The sequence below is a fragment of the Dermochelys coriacea genome, chromosome 2 (assembly GCF_009764565.3).
Source record: "Dermochelys coriacea isolate rDerCor1 chromosome 2, rDerCor1.pri.v4, whole genome shotgun sequence".
NCBI lineage: Eukaryota > Metazoa > Chordata > Testudines > Dermochelyidae > Dermochelys > Dermochelys coriacea.
In genome coordinates this window covers 215,042,297-215,063,738 of record NC_050069.1, presented here as the reverse complement: position 1 = coordinate 215,063,738, position 21,442 = coordinate 215,042,297, and the positions used below count along the sequence as shown (strand labels likewise).

The 21,442-nt window shown below is 38.8% G+C and overlaps 1 protein-coding gene across 7 annotated transcripts in view; it reads right to left on the bottom strand.

Moving 5' to 3' along the window:
* Nucleotides 1-21,442, bottom strand: part of CRPPA (CDP-L-ribitol pyrophosphorylase A) — a 170,585-nt gene that overhangs the window by 135,866 nt on the left and 13,277 nt on the right. For all 7 annotated transcript variants that reach the window (XM_043509225.1, XM_043509226.1, XM_038392956.2 and 4 more), the window contains exon 3: nucleotides 10,292-10,441. In XM_043509225.1, coding sequence (XP_043365160.1) covers nucleotides 10,292-10,441 — 150 coding nt within the window. The remainder of the gene's footprint in view (nucleotides 1-10,291; nucleotides 10,442-21,442) is intronic.

The window sequence follows — 21,442 nt, the reverse complement described above, 5'->3', positions numbered from 1 at the left end:
TTAAATGTAAATGTATATATCTAGGAACAAAGAATGTATACCATTCTTACAGGATAGAGGTTCTATCAAGGAATTACTCTGAAAAAGATTTGGGAGTTATGGGGTGGATAATCAGCAGAACATGAGCTCCCAGTGTAACTCTACAGCCAAAAGAGCTAATGTGATGCATAAACATGGGAATTTGGAGGAGGAGGAGGAGAGGTTATTCTACCTCTTTATTTGGCACTCATGCGATCACTGCTAGAATACTGTGTCTGGTTCTAGTGTCCACAAATCAAGAAGTATGTTAATAAATTGGAAAGAGAAGAGCCACAAGAATGATTAAAGGATTAGAAAACATGCCTTTTAGTGACAGACTCAAGGAGCTCAATCTATTTAATAACACAGAGAGTAAAGGGCAACAATTTCAGTCTATAAGTACCTCACAGGGAAGAAGTATTTAGTAGTGAGCTCTTCAAACTAATAGAGAAAGGTGCAACAAGATCCCGTGGCTGGAAGTTGAAGCTAGACAAATTCAGACTGGAAATAAGGCATACATTTTTAACGGTAAGAGTAATTAACCACTCGAACAGTTTACCAGGCATCATGGTGGATTGTCCATGACTGACAATTTTAAAATCAAGATTGGATGTTTTTCTAAAAGATAAAAGAGCGTAGAATCTATGAACTGATCAGAATTTTCTTACCCTATTCAAGTTGGTTTTATGTTTAGATTACACATAGAAAAATTTAAAATCGTTCAAGAATACATATTCCCTAACTTTACATGATCATGCCACTAAATATTATAATCTATACAGATTCTCATGTTTGTAGAAGATCCAGTGATGTGGGATTTTACAAACTAAAATGAACTCATGCTACTTTAATATACCACTAAATATCAATGCTTCTGTTTTAGAGAGAGAATGAGTACTTCCATATTCTAAAAACACTTTTGAGAGAGCAAGGATTAAAATCCAGCACTTTATTAACCTAAGAGGCAGGTCAAAAAGTGTTACACAAATAAATAACCCTCTGGGATGCTTCAGAAAACTTGAAAAGCAGCCAGGAACTTAGCACACAAATATAAGTACAGCAATAAAAATAAAGTTAAGTTTTTCAAACATAACAGTATAATTACTGATTATATTTTGTAGGCAGGTGGAAGTAGTCTACATCGCGGACTCCATGTTAGAAAGAATCCAGCATTGCTCTCTTTGTTATTTAGTTGGCTTGTACAACTCTATTGAGTATATTTCTAAAAATATTAGGTTTCATTATTATTATTAATTCATTATTAATTTTGTGATGCACTATCATTGTGAGGCAGAACAGCCCACACACACATATTAGTGTAGTAAAAGAAAAGTGCAATTATCATCTAAATTTTGAGCTACAGGTGTAAATTCCTGCTCAAGGAGACAAACCCACACTAGCTCTCATTAAGACAGCACACTAAAAGTAGTGTGTGGCTACGGGAGCATGAGCGGCATATGTATTTGACATCACTACTGTAGCAGATCATCCTTTTGGAGGCAATATGTTTGCTATAAATATTTCTCCAAGTCCTCCTTGAAAAAAAAATCAAAGGGTTTGTATCATGACTCATTATGGACTGGTTAGATCTGTCCATCTACCTCACCTTAATGTATAACAATGTGATTCAACACTACTTCCAGTGCTTTTACAAACATCTATACTCCACACAATCAATTCATAACCAAAGGATTTCAAGCAAAGATTTAAGTATCTTTTTTGTCCGAATGGATGTCAACCTCCAGCCCAATGGATCACATTTGAACAAGCATGAGTGACCAACGGAGCTACAGAATGTCTGAAATGTGAATCTGGAACACCATTTAGCACCACAATCTCACAAAAAGTGTGAGCAGCACTGACTTCTGAGCTTCCACATACCCTTTCCAGAATTTTTCTTAGCTTGCTTTTCCTAGTTTAGTTACACCATTCCTATTTCTTTTAAAAAAAGGAACAACAAAAACAAATAGAAAAAGACTAAGAAGAAAATCAATAACTGCTTCCCATGATGATGCAGTGTAACCTGGCCTTGTTAGTCTGTCATTTATGCCAAGTCTCTGAACCATTATCTGCAACAGTTTGACATGTTACAATCCTTAGCTACTCCACAGCCACAACTTCAGGTGACAAGGAGAATGTCAGCAGTCCAAGATTCCTCAGAAAGGCCACAATGAATTACAAAATGTGTACATACAGGGAAGTGGGTTTCCCCATTATCCACAACCTCAATTCTGTCATACTCCACCTCCTTACTGACCACAACTGGATGTTACTACCTCCCTTCCAGACAGCTACATTAAAAACAACAAAGAGAGTTTATTATGTCTGCCATCAAGCTTCCCTTCTGTCGTGATTAAATATATTTCCACTTACTTCAGCTCCTACTGATAGCATTACCCTAAATGTAATGGCCTTTTGGAGTACCTAAGTACCAATGTCTTAGTTAACAATTAGTTTACTACTTTCACTTAATCTCAATTGTTGCAAGCAATGATAATTTAACAGACATTCATTTCTTCAGCAAAGATGGCACCCACATAAAGTCCCAGAATCAATCTAGATATTTTGCCTGAAAGAAAAACCCTAATGATGCTATTCACCTTCAAGATGTACTACAGAAGTTTACAAATCACACATATGTAGCTTCCTATACTCATGTACATGCTGAAAAGGCAAATCTATGAGTAACTACTATTACAGTGGACCTTCCATATTTCCAGCCAACTCTTCCCTGCATAATCCCCCAGAGATCTGCTATACAAGAAAATTGTTAGTCTTTGAAAAGAATGTTTGAGTTAGAGCCCTGATTGAACAGTTTGAAGAATTTCTCTTCTCTCCATCCCATCCTCCAATTCTGTGGATACTCTTTAATGGTTCCAGAAGAACATCTGCTTCTCAGGATATGGCATTTAAGTATTTGCATGATTCTTCCTGACTTTATATTATTTTGTCTGCTTATAATTAGAGGTCCTCATCTATGCAGGCAGGTTTTGCAAACTCCCCTCACCAGGTGTGTTTGCCACCACTGCCCGAAAAGTTGGTTGTGCTGGCTGGAGGAGGGGCATGAACAGGAGACGTATTAATTTAGTACATCCCTGATGAAGCCTCCACACAAGAGACAGCACACAATCTGACCTCTCTAGGGCTGAATCCTGGAACTGATTTTGCTGCTGTTTACAAGGGTCTTGGGGGCAGGCTTGAGAGCAATACTCCTAAACAGGCTCAGGGCTAACCCCTTCTCAGTGCACATGCCTACCTCTTGGTTGGTCTATTTCAACTTCACTTTCAGCTTTGCTGTTGTGATCACTGTTAAAAACCCTCTTGCAGTGCCAGGGGAAGGTCCACCATAAACAAAACTGTCAAATTGACTACACATGCAGTAGAGTCAAATGAACTAAGTATAAACACCAAAAAATAGAGAAGCTGTTTTTACTTTAAGCTTTTTCGGGTATAGTAAATAATAGAGGTTACTTATAAAACAGATATAACCTTTTCATATGGAAGTGTGATTTTCAAATAGAAATTGCCCCCTTAAAAAAGGAACATGTTATTTAACCTCCACTACTCCCTTTTAATGGAGAGCAGAGATTTCTCTGTACAAAAAACATGGCAGTGTTCTTACACTACAACCCTCTGAAATCTACTGTTCCCCATCATCTGCATGAACTTGCTGCCTTCTAGAAGGCATTCAGCTAGTCAATGCTCGTCCACTAGCAGTTAGCTGTGTCTTCTCCCAATTTCGTATTGCGGACACCTCTCTAGATTCTGTTCAGGCTCTCCTGCTATTCCACTTCTGTTCATAGCTGTCCACTTGCCAGGAAAGCAAGGCTCTGTAACTGTTTACAACTATCCTACCTTGATAAATATACCTAGATAATGAATACCTAACCTTGACACAGCATACAGTATGAAATGTGTATTTCAGCCTTTTCTACATAATGTTCTGCTACTTTGTTACAATAATGTGACAAGACATAATATGATGTTTTGTATTACTGCTAAATACAAAGGGCTTCTATGCATTGCACAATCTGTCAGGATCAGGTCTGTATAGAAATCAGCCGGAGCATAATATGATGGAATGAAACAGATAGTCTACTTGACTTCCTGATACTCTAATTCCTCTTAAGATATTGCTCTGGGGAATGCCTAACTTCCACGAAATGATGTACCCTGTCTTTCTTTTCAGACTTCAGGAGGATTCTTGGGATATAGGCTCCTAGTTTAATTTAAAAATCTGAACGGAAAACTGAAACTTCCTTAGGCAAAAAACAACAAGTCTGGTCTAAGAAATAAGATTTTTTTAGCTATTCTTGGAAAGGGTGGATTTATAATTAACACTTCTAGTTTTCTGATTTCCCTGGGGGCTGATATGGATAGAATGGATAGAAACATCTGTTCCTAAAAACAGGAATTCCATTTATATGAACCTAATAAGTTAGAAAATGCCAAAGTTAAGGTTGCCTATGCAACAATAATTCAGTCCCCTTGCATGTATGCATTACAGTACAGTGTCTTACCCAGCATCACAGAGAATGTCTAAGGCAGAGCAAAGAATTTAACCCAGTTGGTCCTGAGTCCCTGTCCAGTGCTGCAAACACAAAAGAAAGTTCTTTCTCTTTTTCTAATTCTCTGCCTCAAGTCACTGACCTCTAAGGGCACTGAATGAAAAAAAAGTATATGATACTGTAGCTAACGACTGTATGTAGTAATATGGAAAGGGTACGAGAACCTATGATCTAGTCCATGGGGATAATGCACTTGGAGGGGAGGTTTCAGAGTAGCAGCCGTGTTAGTCTGTATTCGCAAAAAGAAAAGGAGTACTTGTGGCACCTTAGAGACTAACAAATTTATTAGAGCATAAGCTTTCGTGAAGTGAGCTGTAGCTCACGAAAGCTTATGCTCTAATAAATTTGTTAGTCTCTAAGGTGCCACAAGTACTCCTTTTCTTTTTGGAGGAGAGGAAGTCATTGTGTTTCTGCCCCATCTAGAACTCTAACTCTGCACCATGCAGAAAGCTGAGAGAGGCCTGGGAGCATACCCAATGCAGTGGGCATACTAGGGCTGGACCAAAAAGCTCCACTGACTACATGCACATGGTGATATAAAGAGGCTTCTAATTTAGCGAAATCTCAATGGATTTTCATTAGGGCAGCAAAAGGTACCTCCCTGACAAATTTCAAGTTCCAGCTATAGGAGATGGCGATATTAGAACACTTCAATAAAGCAGATGAAATTTTTTAAACAAATAAAACATACACATTTTCCCCTAACCTTGTTTTCAGAAATGGCTAAGCTATTTTTGCTGAAACTTTGCAAAATAAATTAATTCTGAGGCAGACAGCTAACATGTAAAATTTCAGACCAAATGGCTAACACTTGGCAAAGCTATAAACAACTGAAAATAGAGGCTTATACTGGAAAATGTTAGGCAATCTTAATTGTAGCTGTTGCTGCCTCTTTCACTAAAATATATGAATAGATATAATGGGATTATGACAAAATATTGTATATAACTCAGTTATGTCAAATCTGTGGCCTTTGAGGGCAACTGTGTTAAAAAGAAATATATAATTATGATTTGAAAATTTGTCCTCTGTGATTTTTAAATTGAAGTGTCTGAATCAGCCCCATCATTGTGGGAAGAGGTATAGTCATTCTCTGATCAACTGACTCCAACTGCTTCCCCTGAAGCCCTAGGCGCTGCTCGCATGTGAGCTGGGAGCGCTCTGAACAGCTGTCACTTCCTTGCTGCATGTCCATTGGCTCCTTGCTGTATTACAGGAAAGGGATAAGAGAGAGTTCTTCTGGTGCCAGTTTTCCTGATGGACAGTAGGAACGTCAGGGAAAACAGGATAGGAGCTGACTGGCTCTGCCTAAGCCTGAGAAGTATCTATCCAAGGATGACTCTCCTCCCCAGGACAAGGCAGAACAAGCGGAAAGGGTGCAAAGGGAGAAGAATAGGACAGAAAATATGCCCCAAAGCATTGATTGTAACCTTTTGACCTTTTAGAAATATGTTTTGCCCAGCTCAAAAATTTGGACACCGCTGATATAGCTGTTTGTATTGTCATAATTTTTAAAAGAAATGTTTACATTATTTTCCCAGGAGACTAAGCAGTTCTTTTTCAATCATTTGCATTCCTCTAGTAAAAATGTGAAAGACTCAAATGTCTTCTCTCTTTGAGATGTGGGTGCAGACGTGTATTCCACGATCCACCCTCCACCTGTCTGTATGGTAGTCTCTACTCTTGACATTCAGTGCAAAGGACCTGAAGGTGGGGGGGAGGGAGATGTCACTGCAGCCACTTTAAATAGCCATGGGAGGAGCTAAGGGCCATAGGGCACAAGCGGTGTCCCTACAGATACTGCTAAGCAAAAGTTTTCCAGCTTCGGTAAGCACTGGGCATGCACACATCTGAGTGGAATGCACATCTGCAGCCACGTGAAGAAGAATAGCTCTTTTTTTCAAAACAAATTAAATATCTGAAACTCTATCATACCTATAAATGTTCAATAGCCAGTCAAATTACTGTTTGTTGGCATTTCTATTTATTTATTTTGTTTCAAATATATTTATTTCTTTAGGGATTAGTGGGTTAGATCCAATCTCATTTATTATCTTCATTAATGATCTAGAAGGACAAGTAAAACAGCCTACTAATGAGATTCACATGTTCCAAGTTAAGAGAAGATACAAACACCTCTGTGGACAGAACGGTAATAGAAAACGGACATAGAGAAATGAGAGATATAAGCAAACACTAAAATGAGATCCTACATGCAAAAATGTGATGAACAATATCAGACAAAAAATAAAACAGCACACATATATTCAACTGGAAAACCTGGGGAACCAGTAAAGGTGAAAGTGGCCTTCAACTCGTCTCCAGTGTTATGTCATAAAGGTCACTATTGTGTTTTCTACACAGAATAAGAGCACAGTCTAGTATGCAGGTCACAGAAGAGCTGGACTCCATTCCCAGCTTTGCCATCTGACCTGCTGTGTGATCTTGGACAAGACATTTAACTTCTCTTTCTTTATCTGTAAAATGGTGTAATGATATCTATGTTTTTCATGAGATTTTTGAAGATTAGTTAAGGCTTGCAAAGCACTTTTAACTATCTTCTTCCACCTCCATCTCCAGTCATAGAATCAGGCCCTAGTATCATAGAATATCAGAGTTGGAAGGGAACACAGGAGGTCATCTCAAAGCAGGACCCAATTTTTGCCCCAAATCCCTAAATAGCCACCTCAAGGATTTAACTCACAACCCTAGGTTTAGCAGGGCAATGCTCAAACCACTGAGCCTATCCCTCCCCTACACAAAGCTTCTTCGACAGTTAGATTTTAAGGTCTTCAGGGCAGCAGCTATCTTTTTGTTATTTGTTTGTATAGTTCCTTGCACAAACAAGGCCCTGATCCTTGATTGGAGCCCTTAGGTGCTATTGCAGTACAAATAAATAACAACCACCACTACCACCTGCAACCAGAAATATTTAAGAAGTTTTAGTGAAGGGTATTCTTTTCCGAAGCTCCAAAGCATAGAGTATTTGTGCATGTTGCACCATCCCTTCGGATGAACAGCATGTAGTCAATGCAATGGGTGTGGGGAAGGGACCATAGCCCTGGTCCCTCAATACCTCCTTTTGGAGTTTTGCTCCTGCAAGTGGAGAGAAGTGCACACTGTAGGTGGGAGCGTTCCAGTACTCAGAGGAACACAGAGATTGCAAATATGGCTGGCCATTGAACAATGCAGTGGAGGGACAGCAAAGCTCCTTTACGCCCTTCCCAGCTCTCTAGTGTACCTGCATATGGGGTATCCACAAACTAATCCTAGAAAAACGGAATACAATATAATACAGTATGTTTTGAGAAATAGTATATGACCATGTAATTAAAACCAGTCACAACAGATACTCATGAAGGGGGGAGGAACATCTCCTGAATTTTGAGAGTTTACCAATGCAATGGTAACATCCTTTTCATTTAGATTTCATGTGGAATAAATACTTTATTTCAGTGATTCCCAAACTTTTGTATTGGTGACTCCTTTCAAATAGAAAGCCTCTGAGTGCGACCCCCCTTATAAATTAAAAACACTTAGTTTAACCATTATAGTTAACACCATTATAAATGCTGGATGCAAAGCAGGGTTTGGGGTGGAGGCTGACAACTCACGACCCCCCCATGTAATAACCTCACAACCCCCTGAGGGGTCCTGACCCCTAGTTTGAGAACCCCTGCTTTATTTCATTCATAGTAGATAAACAGGAGTGATGATATAGAGGGTACGCTTCATCTAAGACTCAAAATATTTCATAGATTCATAGATATTAAGGTCAGAAGGGACCATTATGATCATCTAGTCTGACCTCCTGCACAACGCAGGCCACAGAATCTCACCCACCCACTCCTGCAATAAACCTCTCACCTATGTCTGAGCTATTGAAGTCCTCAAATCATGGTTTAAAGACTTCAAGGAGCAGAGAATCCTCCAGCAAGTGACCTGTGCCCCATGCTACAGAGGAAGGTGAAAAATCTCCAGGGCCTCTTCCAATTTGCCCTGGAGGAAAATTCCTTCCCAACCCCAAATATGGCGATCAGCTAAACCCTGAGCATATGGGCAAGATTCACCAGCCAGATACACAGGAAAGAATTCTCTGTAGTATCTCAGATCCCACCCCATCTAACATCCCATCATAAGCCATTGGGCCTATTTACCATGAATATTTAAAGATCAATTAATTGCTAAAATCATGTTATCCCATCATACCATCTCCTCCATAAACTTATCGAGTTTAATCTTAAAGCCAGATAGGTCTTTTGCCCCCACAACACAGGTTGTTATTCTTGCAAAAGATTTGTAACAGATTCTTTTTTCAACCATGGGGTACCATGCTTTACACATTAGTGCACTGAAAGAATTCCTGCCAATTGAAGTGGCAAGTGAAGAAATCTCATGCTTCCAGGCACCAACTTTGGAGATCCCTGGATGATAGGCAACTCTCCACAAGTTGATGTGTGAAGAGGAAGTGAAGCCTGGAGATTAGAGTTTGGAGTGCTTCCAGTAAGCTCTGAGTGTAGGGTGAGGCAAATGAAAGAAAACATCAAAGGGGATAATGGTGAAATAATTAAGGTTTCATTAGAATCTCCTGCCCCAAATTTTTCAGTTCAATCAAGACGGTGTTAATGCAATACAGTTAATTAATGGAAAGTTAAAACAGAGATTGTATTCACATATATATCATGATCAGTCATTAATCAATGTGAATCTAGTGAATCTAATAATTTACTATGATGCATGGAATATTTTATAGTTTCACATACATTAACTGATATTTGAAAAATTAATATCTTCCAATATTTTAGCATATCCCACTATCCATTATTACACTACTCACACACAGGATTGCCTCCACAAAGTCCTGCCACTTACTCCACTGATTCATTAAGATACTTAACATATATCTAACTTTAAGCATGTTAGTTCACTAGCTTATGTACTTTGTTGAATCAAGACCTAAACTCTAAATCAATGGGAATCTTTCCAATGGGCTCTGGATCAGGCCCTTAATCCTCGAGTAGAGGAGTGCTTTGCTTGAATCATCTTCACTCATGAAGTGGAAGAGGTCAATGTGTCATGGGAAAAGAGGAGAATAAGGGACAAAGATTACCGCAAAGATAGAGAGAAAGTAAGAGGAAGTGTAATTGCTAAATTTCTGACTTTTGTGAGTTTTCTGGGTTACTGGAATCTTAAGTCAAAGTCAGGCTTGTAGCATTAATTTTAACAGGTATAATGAGACATTAATGCACAAAGGAAGAGAGATACATTGGTAAAATACATGAATATCTGAATTCTCTCTGGTATAATTCCATTGACTATAATGGAATTACACCATCAGAAAATATGGCTCATAATATACAAAATACATATTTTGTCACGTACCATTAGGATTAGATAATGATTTTCTTTGCCATCTAAAACCCAGGAATCACATTTGTATTTGGCAGTTTGATAACAGTATAAATGGAACAGATCATAAGTACACAGATCATAGTAAAAAGTTATAAAATATTATTATAAAACATTGTCATTAGGAGACTACACTGAAATGATTTACATGCAATCTCATATAATCTGTGATAGATTTATAGACATTTCAAATATAATTTTCAGAAAAACCAAACAAGGTGACTTAGTTTCCTTTAACATACAGTACATTGAGGGGGGAAAAGTAAGCTTCTGTTTTGAAAAGCCCAGATTCTTACCTGATGATATGCTTGATAGATTATATCAAATAAGAAAGCCTGAGGCATTTCACTTGCTCTGTACCTGGAACGTTCTAGTGAATGGTCTAAGGAACCATCTGCAGAGGAAGCAACAACAGTAGAGACAAGAGGACGGATTGCTCCTGCTGCCTAGGGAACAAAAAAAACAAACTTAAATATATACTTGGATGTTTATCTTAGCTAATTTCTGCACAGAGAACAAGCCAAAACAAATTTAATACATTAACCTCTATACACTATTGGGCCCAAGGCGGCCAGGTGTTAAGCTCTTCTTGAGACATACTGAGCATTCCCCATTCCCAGTGACTTCAGAGCAGAGCTGGTGCAGTTTTGCTCTGCAGAGGTGGAATAACCTATTATTGAAACAATAGTGATATTTGCCTTCATCTCCTTGACCTTCCATTACCAAAATCTGCTCTTGGTTGTGCGAGAGTGTCTCTCTTTGACTTCAGCTGGAACCTCACCTGGGCATCTAATAGGATAGTACAACACAAAGCAGGTTTTGAAAGATTTTTGTTTATTTTAGAAGAAATCAATTAATATTGCTGCTTTACCTTTCCTCCTCCAAACCACCTAATAATGAAGCAGGGAGAAGACAGCAAGTACTATAAGTATATAGTTAGATAAAATTCAATAAGCTGAACCTTTTATAAGTTATCATGAAGAAATTTACTTAGTACACAATTTTATGTGCATGGAGGGAAGACACATAATTGCGGTGAACTCCCGTGCATAAGATTACAAGGGGTAGCTCAAGGGGAGAGGACCGGAGGATCCAAATGACAGAAAGGATCTGAACAATTTTCTTGTGTGAAGAGCTTCTCTTCTTCATAAGAACGGGGAAGACAGGGCCCACAAAATTCTGCCTGGAGTAAAAGAAAGCCATTTTCTCATATCCCAGGGCAGAATATGTCACCAGAAAGTCAGTAAATTAGCGATTTTCATTCTTAATCAATAGGCTAGCAAATCAACTAAGAAATAAAGCATTAGCAGATGTACTGCAGGGAATAATCTTATTGAGATAGATGGACTAGATCAGTGGTTCTTAAAGCTGGTCCGCCGCTTGTTCAGGGAAAGCCCCCGGCAGGCAGGACTGGTTTGTTTACCTGCCGAGTCCACAGGTTCGGCTGATTGCGGCTCCCACTAGCCGTGGTTCACCGCTCAGGCCAATGGGGGCTGTGGGAAGGAAGGCCAGTACGTTCCTTGGCCCGCGTCGCTTCCTGCAGCCCCCATTGGCCTGGAGCAGCGTACCGCGGCCAGTGGGAGCCACAATCGGCCAAACCTGAGTGGCAGGTAAACAAAACCGGTCCGGCCTGCCGGGGGCTTTCCCTGAACAAGCAGCAGACCAACTTTGAGAACCACCGGACTAGATGATCTATGGCATTGGGTCTTTTCCATCTCTAATTTCAGATTCTAGGGTGCTGGATCATTATTCCTATATCCCAGCTTCTGGACTTTTGGATAATGTTATATGTTTTGTCATGTTTTAATTGGCCACATACAAAAAAAAAAAGATGAAATTCAAAGGTCATGGGGAAAGAGTAATATGCAACCCATAACTTTTCCATAATTAGTTACGTCTATTTAAATGTCTAATACAAGTTTTTCTGAAACAGTAATACCAGAAAAAAACATTTTGTCAAATAAGATTTCCCAGGCTTATGCAATATTATGTTATAATCTCTTTGTCAATCATGCAAGATTACATTCTAACCATAGGAACATAGGACTGGAAGGGATCTCATGGGTCACTGAATCCAGTCTCCTGCTAGTGTAGGCAACCCCATCATACAATGCTGTTCATAAACGTATCAAGCTCTACCTTGACCAGTTAAGCAGATGCCCCCACTACTCCTATTGAAAGGCCATTCCAGAACCTTATTCCTCTCAGGCTAGAAACTTTGTTCTAACTTCCAGTCTATATTTGTTCGTGGACAGTTTGTGTCAACAGTGTCCATTACCTCAAATAGCTCTTCTTCTCTTACTCCTTATCCTCCCAAGATATTTATATTTATAGCATTCACATCCCCTCTCAGCTTTCATTTTGCTAGGCTAAATGAGCCAAGCTTTTTTAGTTTCCTCTCATAAAACAGGCTTTCCATTTCCCTGATCATCCAAGCAGCTCTTCTCTATACCTGCTCCATTTGAATTCATTTTTCTTGAATATGGGTGTCCAGGATTACACACAGGTTTTACCAGTGCTTTGGACAATGGGATTAATTCTTCCCTATCTCAACTGGAAACACCTTGACTAACACATCCTGGGACTGCATTTGCCTTCAGCATCATTACAAAACCAGACCAATGTAATGCAATGTGGTTTACATAATCAGATCTCATAAATCAGACACATTGAAAAAAAGACAACTGCTCAAGAAATTAAAACTGTATTCTTAAAAGCACTTTGAAACACTATTTTAACAACTGTTTTGTACACAGTATAAATTCATATTTAGTGTCTGTATCTGACAGTCTTATTCGTTGATTCTAAAACCAAAAAATACCAATATGATCATGTAGTCCGATCTCCTGAATAGCAGAAGCCAAAAAAACTTCTCCAAAATAATTCAACAGTGAACCACATCTACCATGGTATTTGCCAAGTACCTAAGTGGAACTGCTGTAGGTGGACAGTCTAATGGATTCAAATTATTTTCACTCAGCTACAGAGCCAAGTATTATTCCCCTCAAGGAATTTTCAAGTTCTTGTGTGGATACAAATGCTCAGATCTAGACTGCCTCCATATCAGCAAGGAAAAAAACATGAATTTCAGCTGGCATTCTCACTGCAGTTCTAGAAGCTCTCCAGTAATGTGAACTGGACTCATGTTCTTCCTGGCTGAAGATCAGTTAAGAAGCACAGGTCTGCACTTTGTGGAAACCGTCAACACTTACCTTCAGGAGGACAGGCTGCCTGCTACCCTTAAGAAATCCATTATAAAGTTTCTGCTCAGGATGACTGTCTCGAGGCTAACAGCCTTGCTAATTATAAATATGTCTATCCCCTCTTGTTGGGGAAAGATGGTGAAGAAGGTTGCAGTGGGGCAACTGAACAAGTGTCTTGACCCCAGCCCACTGGATTTCAGATCTGAGTACATTCCAGTACATCAACTGCAATGGTAGTGTTGGTTTGGAGATGGAAGACGATAATGGAGTCTTCTATGTCTGTCAATTGCTTACAATATTATTAATCAAAATGTATTGTGGACATATTTTTGATCCCTAAAAGGGTTTGGTGGAGTCACTCAAAGTTCTTTTCTTCGCCAGAGATCCTAGAGGTAGTTTGGGCATTGCTCATCTGCTTCAAGAGTTCTTTCATGTGCTTCACATATCCTGCTTCACACAGACAAGAAACTAATAGGAGGGGCTATAAAAGATATACTGAGGACACCCAGCTCACATCTTTAACTTGTCTCTGACCCAGATGGTGCAGTTGAGCAATTCATCCCAACAGTTGACTCAAATTGGGGCATGTTTAAGACTTAGTCTATGCAAAAATGACGTAGTGTTAGTAGACAGAACAAAAGCAACTAGAAGTGCTGACAGAAACCATATCAGCACCTCTGATTTGCTACTTCGGTTACCAATTTGTGGGTATTTGGCCTGGCTGCTTAGGTAGTAGGTTTGGCCAAGAGCACGTTAAATAAATAAGTAAACAAATAATGGTCTTGGTGAAAATAGTGTGACATTTACTTTTAGGGGGGAACCTGGATACAGTTTCCCAAGTCTTTTTAGTAGTCTAAAGTTGTAGCCATAAATAGGCAGCCACTAGGTTTAAAACGGAGAGAGATCTTGTGCCAGCATGTTTTCTGTGCAGGGTCATTAACTCAAACTCATAATCCCCTTGGATCCAACGAAGCCTGAATTTATTAACCTTTAGAACACTATGCAACCCTGATCTACATTCTTGGGCTTTTAATGAAGGAAGAGTTTGAGTTTGAGGTGGTTAGTTATACACATTATTAATTATTATTAGTCAAGTACTGTTTTCTAGTTGAGTTGACTTGTATGGGAAGTTTGCTTGATTTTCTTTAGCTTTTATTCTTTGTTTTTTATGTATTTAAAATATTTGTTAAAGCGCTTAGAGTTACCAGGGGCCGGCACTTGAAAATAATCTAAATAAATAGATGTCCTGGTTTCACACAAGTATTGTTGTTCCTTTACATTAATTAGGTACCACTAAGAAGTTTTTCTTGGTCAAATCAATAGTTAAAAAAAAAAAATGAAGCCTGTCCCTTTCATTTCTCTTAGATCCAACAATTCACTTGGAATAATTCTAAATGTGCAGAGCACCTGCAATTTTCACCGACTTCAGTGGGAGCGAGTACTCAGTCTCTCTCAGCATCAAGCCCTATTTGTCTTCATAACAGTGCATCTGTTGACTAAACTAAGCATCAATCTGTCTTTGGGTACTTCTATAATTAATCGGCTCATACCCATAACTCATTTAAAATTTGCACTAATCCAAAACATTTATGGTCAAACCTTAAGGTCCGTATTCAGTATTTACTTAGTGGGAGTTTGAGTGAAAACAGAAGACATTAGCACATCTTCAATATTCAAAGATACAATGATGATTTAAGGGAGGGTAGGGAAGGATATGTACATAAGATAGTCCAATGTAAACAAGGTACTACTGTAAGTATTCTCACTGATTCACACTACCTCCTTCCATGAAATTACCACACAGTATCTGTCTCATTTTAATGTTGTTATACTGCATGCCAGAGCAGCTGATCATTTAGATATGCGTATTCAACAAATAAATAATTATATGCATGGATTTCATATTATCTTGAAATGTTATTCAATTCATGCACCAAATTAACATAGGGTTCAGGTGAGTGTACCATAAAGTCTTCCATCTTCCTAACATCAATTTCAAACCGTGGGCCTCAATCTTAGGCCAACCCCAGGTTTACGTAGTTCTGCAGTGGTATCAACGTTCAGTACAGGCAATATTTTGGATACATTTGTTTTTCTGGTATCTCATCTCCCAGCAAATACATAGTTCTGCCTTGCTATCTTTCTCCAGATTTCCCCCAGTATTTGCACAATGTTTCTAAGCTTCCTTTCTTATTTCAAGCAGTACAAGTGGAATACTGATCATATTCCACAAGAGCTACAGCCTGAAAGAACATAACATTAACACAATCAGTTTAAAACATCAAAACTTGAAGCAAATACAAGGCTTTTGCTCTCCTGAGCGATAACACTATATACTAAGAAAGTGAAACAAAAGGAAGGAAAGGAATTTGTGACACAATACAAAATAACTTATATTATATTATAAAATATACATATTGAAAAGACATATATTATTTTTTTAAAAGAATTAATCTACACCTAATAGCCTGGTCTGCTTACCTGTATGAGTAACTACTTTAAATAAGGTTTCAGAGTAGCAGCCATGTTAGTCTGTATTCACAAAAAGAAAAGTAGTACTTGTGGCACCTTAGAGACTAACAAATTTGTCTCTAAGGTGCCACAGGTACTCCTTTTCTTTTTACTTTAAATAAGTATTCATTTATTTATTTGGATGTATACTATGAAAAAAAATTAAAAAAGAGAAAAAGAGAGAGAAAGAGAGATCAGCCATCCATCCCAGGCTGTGGGTGCCCTCGACACTCTGTACACATTAAACACAGATTCCCAGACATAGCTGATCTCAGAAAAATGTACCCTAGCCACAGCAAGTTATCAAAAAAAAAAAAAAAAAAATCCTCCCCCCCAAAAAAAACAAAAAAAACCAACAACATCCAAACGGCCAGTCCCCTCTACTACCCTGCCTCACAAGTCTGTCTCTTCCTCATAGCCAGAGTAAAAATGGAACCTTTCAGCACATCCTGAAGCTTAACTACTTTGAGTGATATGAACCAAGGAAGGAGTGAATTCCAAAGGCACAAAAGCCCAAACAAAAGACACCAACTGCCAGGCCCAGAATAAAGAATTTTGGGTGCACGGTGCACAATGCTTTAAAGAGGGTGACCCCACACCATCTTTAAAGCATCTCCGACCAATATATATCCCACCCCACACAGACCTCCGAATGCCCCTCCACCCCACATATACCTCAAAAACTCTCCACCACCCCCAATTATCCTGACAGCCCACACACACAATCTAGCACCCGGACATACACCCTGCTCACTGCAGCCCGCAACACCTCAACCCCACTGGCCACAGCCCTGCAAATCCCCCACTCAAACTGAACATCCTGGTCCCCAACCCCATCACCTCCTATGCCCCCACAGCTCTCACAACTCACCCTGCAACCTCCAACACCACATTCTCCTCCAGCCCCTCAACTCCCCCCCCCAGTACTCTCCACTCACCTCATAGCCCAACAACTTTCCCCAGTCCCCCTCCCTGCCACAAAGACCTTCCTGGCCACTCACTGGCAACCTTCCCTCCCCACCTACCCCAGCTCAGCTCAGTTCTTCACTCCCATTCTGGGCTAGGGTGGCTCCTCTCAATCCTGGCTGCCCACCTCCACTTTATCCTATCGCCCGCCCTGCACTCACATGGCCCTACGTTGCTCAGGTTTGGCCCATCTGCCCCTCCATCATGATAGAGGGGCTGCTGGGCCAAATCTGAGTGAATGGTATTACAACCTGGTGCTAGGGGTCGCAGCACCACTCAGGTTTTATTTTGTTTTTTGCCAGTGGTCAGAGGTCCTCCTGAGATAGGGGCCCTGTGCAAGTGCATTGAGTGCACATAGTTTAATCCAAGCCTGACAGCTGCAGCAGCTTGGCCTCCGAAAAGAGGCAGTATGTTAGGCCCTGATCCTGCAAGTGGACCATAGATGCCCATGCAGAGTCCCACTGAAGTCCACCTGTACAAATCAGCTTGTTGTATTGGGGCCTTAGATAGGTGGCTCACGGACCATTTAGGCCCATTAGTTTGCAGCATCAGACCCTAAAGTGAGGACTCTTCTGATTCTCTATTCTGACACCTCTTCTCTCCTTTTTTCCTGCTAGCAATATTTTTCACTCTACTACTTAGCTTCATATATCCTAGCACTCATTCTCCTTCCACTTTGAATCTCCCTCAGCTAGATCTACCAACCTAAAGAATATCTTATATATATTTTAATCGTTTTAATATTTAATAATAGGCTCTTCAATCTACCAGAGAAAGTATAACATGATTCAATGGCCAGAAGTTGAAGCTAGACAAATTCAGACTAGAAATAAAGTGCATATTTTTAACAGTGAAAGTAGTTAACCTTTGGAACAAATTTACCAAGGGTTGCGGTAGATTCTTCCTCATTCATAATTTTAAAATCCAGATTGGATGTTTTGCCAAAAGATCTGCTCTAGGAATTATTCTAGAGAAGTTCTATGGCCTGTGTTATACGGAAGATCAATCTAGATGATCACAAAGGTGCCTTCTGGCCTTGGAATCCATAAATCTATGAAAAGAAAAGGAGTACTTGTGGCACCTTAGAGACTAACAAATTTAAATTTAAATTTGTTAGTCTCTAAGGTGCCACAAGTACTCCTTTTCTTTTTGCGAATACAGACTAACACGGCTGCTACTCTGAAACCCATAAATCTATGTTAATAGATGAGTTTCAGATTTTTAATACACAGAGTAGGTCTGATGTCAGATTCATGTATATCACGGTTATGAATGACAATTTAACAGTAGGAAAAGTTTAACCATCTCTACATTTCTTAGTGTTAAAATGTTAATATTAAGATATGTTATCAGAACATGCTGATTTCTTTAATCAGAGAGTTATTCTCTGCTCTGACAAGTGCTGCAACATGGAAACAGAGTTCTGAAAATTTTGCATTACATTGCCTTAAAAAGAAATAAAATTTCTGTCTTCATACATACAGACCCAGAATTTAGAAGTATATTTAAATCACTTAAAATGAGATAATCTCTTTGAAGCTTTATACTGAAATCAGTTGGGACAGTCAGACACCATAAGACAAATAAATTCCTGGTGCATTGTCATTGAAGTCAATGGAATTGTGTGGAGGATGAATTTGGCCCAGTATGTCCACTAAGCTTAAAAAAGCTTAATTTAGTAGAAATGCAAGTGACTTTATTTTTGTCTTCAATGAATATAAGAGTCACATAAAAGTGCTGTTCAAATAAACAGCTCAGACTAATAACATACATGAATGTAGACAGGCTAGATATATATCCAACAATTTACAAAGCTGTGATGGAATTTTTGATTATGTGAAAGATTATTTGCAAATTATCAAATACTTCTGTCTCTTTGGGAGTTAGCCTAAATTAGCTCTGGATATGAGCCAGACGAAACTGCTCAAAATCACTGTGATTAATTTCTTCTCAACCTAATCTATCAAACTGTTTCCACGTGTTAATACATGGAAAATATTCTTTTACACAAATCAAATGACTTGCAATGGCGGGCATTCACAGCTACATACACTTTCAAAAACAGAAATGAAAGCAGTATCTGTGGATCTATGCATGACACAGGTAAAAACATGCACATCTATTCAGACATCTGCACTCAAGCTAATTATATCTGTAGTAATCAACATGCTTCAGCCACATACAGTAATTACTATTCCAGTTAGAGGGCTGTCTTCAGTGAATGACTGCTTACTCCAAACTTATAGAATAGCATCTTCAAAGCTGAACTAACCACTCGTAATTATGAGATTAAAATATTTCACATATTTAATGGAATATTCCTTTTAAACCTTCAGCGTTTGTGAACCTGAAATGGAGAATGTATTAATGAAACAGAGTCCTATAACTAGCTTTGGAAGAACTCCTCTAATCACTTTATTACACACAACTGGTTTACAGTAATTTAAGATATCGGGTGCCACTGTATCGTTTTTTATGCTTCTTTCTTATTTAGCCATTTTTCTTAAAAGCACTTTCCCCAAATTCTATCCAGTTGTTATTAAGGGTAACATCCTACTTCATCTGCAGACTCAAGACCATGAGCTGGCAGAAATGGCCCGGTTCCACAGCAGAAAAGTAGAAGAGCATGATTTCGGGAACCCTACTGAAGGGATCCTGGCTCTTGTGCCATTGCAACTCCATGTACCCCAGTGTACAGGTGAGGTTAGAGAATATGGTTCGGGTAGAAGATATGACTGCACAAACTCTCCCAGCCATTCTTGAAGTGCACCAGCTCCTGGGGCTGCAGAAGTTGCTATGGAACAGATGATTAGAGCCGTGCAAATAACTGACTTTTTGGTTTGCTGGCAGTTCTGAATTTTTTTAATTGTTTCAGGTCAAACTAAACATTTAATTCAATCCAAAATGAAATGTTTCACTTCAGTTTCAAGCATTTAACTTTTTCAATATTTTAAATAAAACTGAAGACATTTTTTGAAATAGTCATTTTGAATTAAAAAATTCTAAACATTTTGTTTCAAAAACATCAAAATGAAACATTCTGACTTTTTCCTGAAAATTATTTTTGCTCCCTCCCTTTTTTCCTCAGACATGAACAATTCAATGAAACCAACACAAATTAGCAACACACTTCAGTTTTGCTGAATCGGCATTTTTAGTCAAAAAACATTTGCTGAAAAGTTTTGCCCTGCTCTAAATATTCTTTTCCCTGCAGAGAAGTCTAATGCCATGCCAGGTTAAGGATTCAATTTTAATAAAGATTTGACCGAGAGAAGCCACAAGCTTCATTTTTATTTTAAAAACAGAAGAAAAATATCTTAATTACCTTCTGTTAAATCTGCAAGTTTCTAACTGAAACTTATCTTGAGAATGTAGAGCAGAATATCAATTATTCACATTAATGACTGGAAAACCCACTGTTAATTTCAGAATTTGATGAAACAGTGTGGCATGTCCAATTCTAGTTTTACTTGATGTATGTGTATTGACCCTTTAATCTATTAATCTGGAACCCAGGGACTGGACTGTTAGAAAAACTGGCATGAAACTGGGTTTGAAACATTGAGTGTGCTCCGAGAAAGACACTAAACATACTCTTTAGTCAGACAAAGAAAGGATCCATTAGAATATGTACAAGGAGTTCTGAACGGTAGGCGAATAATTTGTATGTTAAAATTTACTTAATTTCCTTAAGGTCTGTTTACCCAGCTGGGTAAGGACAATGGTGGAACTCACTGAAACTGGACATACGTGAATCTTAAAGCAACATCAGGAAGGAAGTTATAATTGTGTTTATTCCTAACTGCAGAAGAGGGCTGTTTAATCAGAAACTTAATATACACTTTGATCCAATACTAACCAGCTGACACCAGGTTGTATATTGAATGGACTTTAAAAAGACAGGATGGCTTAAAGAAATTTAATATAAGTTTATGACCATAACTCTTCTAACGAGAACACCTTTATCACAGCAGTAAGTTGAGTAATTGAGGCAAGGACACCTAGAGCAAGAAATGTCAGAACCAACATTAGTTCTGAAAAGCTGGAAATAGAGAAGACTCTAGCAGAAACTGTTGATCCTTAATTGAGGTCATCTGGGTTTCCTTAGCTTTCTTCTTGTACACAGTTAAATATTAAAGTCTCAAGAATAAAAACTAACATTTCTTATTATCTCTCTCTGTAAAATGCCAGTAAATACCACTATGATTTATTCTAAAATGCACTGGATTCTGAATGTTTAATCTGAGAAAAGTACTAATAATGGTGTGAAAATGGGGGTGCAGGGGATCTGTCTGTACAACTTATAAATTCTGCTTGATATTATGAAATTGTTACTATGAAAATTGCTATAACTTAATAACCTATGTAAATGTGGAATCCACCATTGTTGGCAGGACTGGCAACAGGTACACATCAGGCTGAGGACAATGGGGAGTACTTAACTTTAACAATTGTGCTTTGACCTGACAATAGCTATGCTAAGGGAGTTTGCTCCAGCTGGGAGCACTTTAGGGTGTCTCTCTGAGAGTCCATTTATAACCTTTGGCTTTGGTCATCTGACTCTTTGTTAATGTTCTCCATTCCTCCTCCTGTCTTAAGGGTGAGCTGGGGAGGAATCAGAAGGCTAACACTTTTGGGCATAGTTCTTGGAGATGGTGTGTTTAAGCTACCAGAGGAGCAGGAGGGGCAGAGGTAAGGTTGCCAACTCTCCGGGATTGGCCTGGAGTCTCCCGGAATCACCATTGATCTCCCGGTGACTGTTGAAAG